The sequence below is a fragment of the Belonocnema kinseyi genome, chromosome 3 (genome assembly GCF_010883055.1).
Source record: "Belonocnema kinseyi isolate 2016_QV_RU_SX_M_011 chromosome 3, B_treatae_v1, whole genome shotgun sequence".
NCBI classification, from domain to species: domain Eukaryota; kingdom Metazoa; phylum Arthropoda; class Insecta; order Hymenoptera; family Cynipidae; genus Belonocnema; species Belonocnema kinseyi.
This window is the reverse complement of record NC_046659.1, coordinates 101,921,744-101,928,166: the sequence shown is the minus strand read 5'-3', so window position 1 is coordinate 101,928,166 and position 6,423 is coordinate 101,921,744. Positions and strand designations below refer to the sequence as shown.

The following is a 6,423-nucleotide window of genomic DNA, read 5'->3' as shown; positions in this document are numbered from 1 at the left end:
TCAGGCACTACTATCCTATTGCTGTAGGCAGTTCAAAGTAAACACAGGAAATTTATGACATCAAACTGATTTGTTTTAAGCATTTGCTATCAATCATTTTGATTCCAACAAAGTAGCAAATCTTGGTATGATTTTTTCTGGCTGCAACTCGTAAATTTTGTTTTCCAACGCTGAATCAATTGTTTTGACCTGATGGCCATAGAATTTGGTATCAGAGAATCGCTCAGTGACACTTCGAAGTTCATATTTGGTAGATTTTTGTCTCTAAATAGTTTTCCAATCTCCTGAAAATTTTAAAATACAATTTCGAGTACAATAAACAACAAAAGTTATAAAATGATACTTTTCAAAGAATCATCAAAGATGGCAACCACCGATCAGTATAGAAATATTTTTCTGCCACCGTGAAATTTAATGTCCTTATTGAAAGAGCTCAGTTTCATGTGGGCTAAATAATTTGTTTGGCCTTAACCATTTTTTTAGGAAAATAAGATTGTAAACTTTTTCTAGAAAATGGTGCAAAGCAGATAAAAGGCTAAATTCAACAATAAATTTACAAGAATTGTAAAATTGTGTTTTTTCGTTGTGAAAATCAATTTTCCATATTCATAAAAAAAATTATGCTGCCATTGTTATTTTTGAAAAATTTTGTATTTTCTTAACGATTAACAATTGTGAATAAAATGTACAAAGTATTTCTTTTTTGTGAGATATGCGTATTAAATATCATAGGGCTTCCATAAATTAAAAAAAAATTTAAAAAGATTAATATATTTCTTTATAGATTCATCAAAATTTAGGAGTGATGTGTTTGCAGAAATTTCGGAGTGGCCCTGGTCACGGTCAGATCTGGCAGAATCTGGCCTGGAACGGGCATCCCAGCCAGGGACAGATTAGAAATGAAAGGCCTAATTCGATAAGGGCCAAACTGGGGTGTCTATAAGGAAGGCCTGATCTGGCCCTAACCTGGACCCTTCTAGTTTATATTTATAAAAATATTATTGAAATATTATCTGTTACTTCTAAAAGAAAAAAAATAATTTAAAATATTAATTTTTATTACCTACATATTTGAAAACAATTATCATTTTAAAGAGATTTTGAAAAAATTTGTCATATTTGCATCAAGAACTATCTTTGGAACTATTGTACCCCTAAAAAATTAGACCTCAAATTTTGTGGTTTGGAATGATTCGTTGAGCAGAAAATAAAAAAGTAAGGTTATCATACGAAAAAGTTAAAGTAATAAGCCGATAAGTACCTTTATAGTATAAAATAATATCACTTTGTTGTCAAAAAACATTACCTGCAAATTAAATTTAACGAATTTAACTTTATATTAGCCCCTCATCTAAAAATTAGTTGAATATTCACTAATTAGGGCAGGGAGTAATTGAAAAAATGTTTTATTCTAATTTTCAAACTAACTTTGATTTATAGAGGGTAGTTTGATATGGCGCCGACTGGGACCACAGCCGTAACCACGATCAGGGCCAGATTACACTCACCCGATCGGGATCACACCGGGAATCGGGATCAAATTGGAACTCTTATTTACAGAATGTTCTCCATGGGTATGTATAAAAATTTGATGAAAAAAGATTGTCAACGCATTTTTAGACCTCCCTAATGCTGATTATGTTCAGACGAAGGAAATATTTTCTCTGAACAGAATTAGATGGGTTTAAATTTCCATGGGAAACAAGAATCTGCAATCTCTTAAAATATTTTGCAACCTTGTTTACAGTAAAAGTAACTGATATATTCTGGATATATTTAGTAAACATGCAATTAGCGAGATAGTTTATAAATCCTGAATTTTGGTGAAGATGGCCTAACCTATTTACAAGTTTCACAATCTGGCGTAATTGTTTCAATAATTATTTTATTTGATTATGTAAACCACAGCTGTTTTACACGAAATGAAGTGAAGAATATTAAGCAAATACTTTATTAAATCAAGCGAAAAACTTCTTTCGTAACTATTTATTACACTAACTCTATACAATAGGAAGACACATAATCTTCTGCAAATAAACTTTGGTGTAAAAAGCGTACGCTCTTCAGACTTTTTAAATTACTCTGTGTAACATTTAAAAAAATTAGATATTCTAAGTATCAAATTTCGGGTTCAAAATGTTCGAAAAAATATATTTGATTTTCTTAATTCTGTGTGGCATACTGCTTAAAGGGATTGATGGGCGATTCTTGGAAGATAATCAGAGTAAGTAAAATGACATTCCTAATAAACGTCAGTGATAGGGCTGTAAAAAGTAATTTTGTGTTACCAAATTCTAATATTGTGAACACACTGACTTTGTAGAAGACTAAAGCGATCCTAATTTCACAGCGAAGGGCCAACTAAGAATCGAAAAAAGGATTTTTCAACAAGACAAATTTGTATAATTGCGGGTTTTCCCTATGTTATTCTTAAATGGAAATAGAAGGACAGGGCGGAAACATTTCATGTTGTCTAATCGTAAATAGCAAAAATACGTAATATTTTTCTGGACATCCTATAAAATAAGCCAACTCCACAAACTAAATTTAAATTTAGCTTTTTTGCTAAGTTATTAGATGTTTAATAATTAATGTTTAATAATTTCAGATGACTTATCAAATCTTCACTTACGCAGAAAGCGAATGCTTGGTCACACCGCCTTTAGAAACAATCAATGGGTGACTACAAGTGCTATCCACATTGTGAAAGTTCTGAAAAATAACGTAAAAATTTGTGCAGGTGTTATAGTCTCGCCTTATTATATCTTAACCCCCGAGAAATGTGTTTCTCAACCAGGAGCGAGGTACAAAGTTAAATCTGGTGCACCGCGTATGAGTTTTATTGAAACTCATATAGTATATGATATACTGGAAAACGAAGAGCTTTCCTTGCTTTTTATTCATCCACCTATCAGTGTCACAAGTCCATCACTGAATCGACAGGTAGAACTTACTGAAGCAGCTCTATCGAGACGAATGCACACTTCTATTATGGCTTGGGATCACATTGGTGAAAGGCGACCAATCGCTCCAGTACCTATAGTCAACATGATCACATGTGGTGAACAGTACTTATATCATGGCCATCCTATTACAGAAGACAATGTCTGCACTTTTCAATTATGTGGACGCAATCGCTGTAGCAACGAGGATGTCGGTTCTCCCTTGATTGTGGATGATATACTCTTTGGTGTTCTCTTATGGGCTGGAAGCGATTTCGGTCCACGTGTCCCGGATGTTTTCATACGCGTAAATGGTAACAGATACTATAACTGGCTCAAGCAAAATGTTTAACCATATTTACATAACTATCCTATAGGCAAGGGCTAATCTCAGTATTGTACTGACTTTCTGAAAAACAATAGAACAAGTCTCGTTTTACACGATATACATATTAAAACCCAATTTTCATTTCTAGAAATGTCTCTTTTTTATATATACATAAGATGGTATACAATGATATACTTTTTTGATGTCTTCAAAAACTTTTCGAATTGTGGGCAACAGTTTAAATATTGATTGTTCAAAAATTTAAACTTAAGAAATTTAAATAAGATTAAAATTTAATTTCAAATCCTATTTAACATTATATAATCAAGCTAATGTACAGAATTCCTAAAAATGAAAGCAAAAATCCAACCATCAAGCTTAGACAACCACCATAACTAACCAAACCCTCTTTCTTCTTTTTTTCATTCCTTTCGTCTTTTTTATTTTTATTATTAAGAAATTAAAATAAAAAGAATTCGTGAAAAAATAATCGCTATTGTTTAGGCATTCATACAGCATCCCTATCAAGGGAAGAAAAACTAGAGTAGATATAGAAAAGTAACGAATTTACGATGCTCTCTTCCTATTATCTCAGAATCAAGTGAGGGTCGAAAGGCAAACTCATTATAAACATACCTGAAATCTTTCCCAATTAACTTTTGTGGATAATGATTTAGAAAAATGATATTTATATCACTATTCAAATTTTCTTTGAAAAATTAAACATAGGACAAACCTAGAGCTATGACTACTAAGTTTTCAATCACAGCAACTTTGTTTTTGAAAGGATATGCAGAAAAGAAATAAAAAATTAAACCTAAATATATACTTTTTCTGTGCAAATTGGTAATAATATTACCATAATGACTTTTTTTATTATTTCTATGTTCTATGTTGCCATTTGCAACTTTGTTAGAGGAATACATAATAAGGTATCATCAACACAACGAAAGTAAAAAAGGCAAAGATAGATCTAACTTCTTGAAAGCAAAGAGCTCCAAATCTTCCATAACTACTTCCGCTAAAATCAGAAAAATTACTTAACAAAAGGAAGTGCCAAACGTTTGCCTAGAAAAATAAAAATTAAATTGCAAATGAGTTGTTATAATAAAAACTATCCCTTTGATCAACTTTTCTTGAAATAATCGAGTACGTGTTTTGATATTGTCCTATCTATCATATTTAAAATTAACTTTTCAACTAATTCGAGATGTGTACTCGAAAACATTGCACCAAGATCCAAAGAAATTATTTTGGTATTGTATTTTGAAATTGTGATACTATTCTGAAAGGATAGATACTCGTATCTTTTTGTATCTTTCTCCAACCATAACACCTGTCAAGAATTGTGTCTTCAATATTAATATCAGTCCGTCTCATATCTTTTAGTGAAATACCTTTCTTTCTCCAATTTTCAAGCATCTTGAAAGTGTCACATTCAATTGTTTTAACGATTTCACATTTCATAAATCAAAATTGTTATGATTGGAAAGTAAATTCTCATTATCCGTAGCATAATCTGATATTTTCATACAAACAGTATAATTGCATTCATCAGCATTTATTTAAATTATATCAGGGTTGTTTTGAGTAAACTTTAGGTTATCAGAACACCTTTAAGAATTTTACGATCAATATTACGAATGCGCAGACAATTTTCATCAACAAAGCTCTTCGACAAGTGTAGCACTTCGTTTCAGAGCAGGGGTAGAAATTACCTGATCTAAATTAAAATTTAGGAAGATTAAAACCAAATTTAAAATCCTGTTTAACGTCCAATAATCAAGTTAATGTACAGAAGTCCTGAAGATAAACTCAAGAATCTGACGAACAAATTTAGAGAACCCCCATAAAATGTTCCTATTGCAATTTTAAAAAAGATCCCAATTTTCCTAAAAAAGAAAAGAATTTAGTTTTGACAAAAATAATAAACAGTAAAGAAAAATGAGAAGGCAACCAACCAATTCCCTTTCTTTCTTATTTTTATTTCCTGTTTGTCATTTCTGTCCAACAGAAAATTTTTTTCTTCTTATTTGTTTTTTAATTTTTACCTTTTTTTAAATTGCAGTAGGAACACCTTATGGTGTTTGTCCAAATTTGATCGTTAGATTCCTGATTTTATTTTAAGAAATTCTGCACATTGTTCAAGAATTTCGGTATTTCTAAAGTGATTTAAGTATGTAAAAATTACAAAATTATCCCGAAGAAAATAGTCCTAACAACGATTTCCGAAAAATGAAGGTTTTACAAACTCAATGGCCAAGAATCGATGCTCATCAGCATATTTGGTTGAGCTACCAGGACATCTGTTTAAGTTTATTAGAATATCTGGGCATCCTGATTAGAATGTTGTAATTGTAAGGTAACAGAAAACTGACTATTAAAACATTCTGGTTCTTTTTACCATAAATTCTGTAGTTACGTTCACAACAGAAACTTATTAAAACAACCAGAAAATTTTCAACCTGAAATTTCGTAATACCTTTACCCAAAATATCTAATATTTCTTTCATATGATCATTAAATTTGATCCTGCAATTGGATAAAAATGATATATAATGTTTTTGTTTAAATTTCATTAAGTTTTTAAGAAAAATCAACTTTAGATTTTGAAATCGAAAACAAAGTATTTAATTTATTATTTTAAATAAATAATAAAATTTATAAGGTTAAACACATTGTGTTACTTACTGTACCAGAACTAAAAACAATGAGTAATGTAAGTCGTAGTTATTTTGCGTGAAATTATGTAAATATGGATGATTACATTTTTTTGTAATGAAAAGAAACACGACCTATATCTTTCGTAACGATTTATTAAACTAAGACTTCTGGGTACAATGAATCATTAGACTCTACAAGTAAAGTTGAATATAAAATACGGAAACTATTTATAGTCTTCAAACAACTATGTATAACATTTAAAAAAGTTGAATTTTATAATTTAAAGTGTGTAATTTTGTGTTTGAAATGTCCGGAAAAACATTCTTTATTAACTCACTTTTTTTTGGAATTCTGTCTCAAGTTATTGGGATTCGCTTGAAAAATAATCCTCGTACAGTCTGTCAAGTTAAAGCGTGGGTGGCTTTACTCGCAGTCGGTAAGGTGTATCGACATGATTTTGGTGTCAAAATATTAAGAAGAGCTCCCTCT

General features: G+C 30.6%; 1 protein-coding gene across 1 annotated transcript; it reads left to right on the top strand.

Moving 5' to 3' along the window:
- The first annotated feature begins 1,453 nt into the window (after positions 1–1,453).
- On the top strand, positions 1,454–3,294 carry LOC117169958 (trypsin zeta-like). Its single transcript, XM_033356469.1, has 2 exons — positions 1,454–1,574; positions 2,609–3,294. Exons 1-2 carry the CDS (start codon positions 1,454–1,456, stop codon positions 3,292–3,294), a joined length of 807 nt encoding a protein of 268 aa, XP_033212360.1.
- The last annotated feature ends 3,129 nt before the right edge of the window (positions 3,295–6,423 follow it).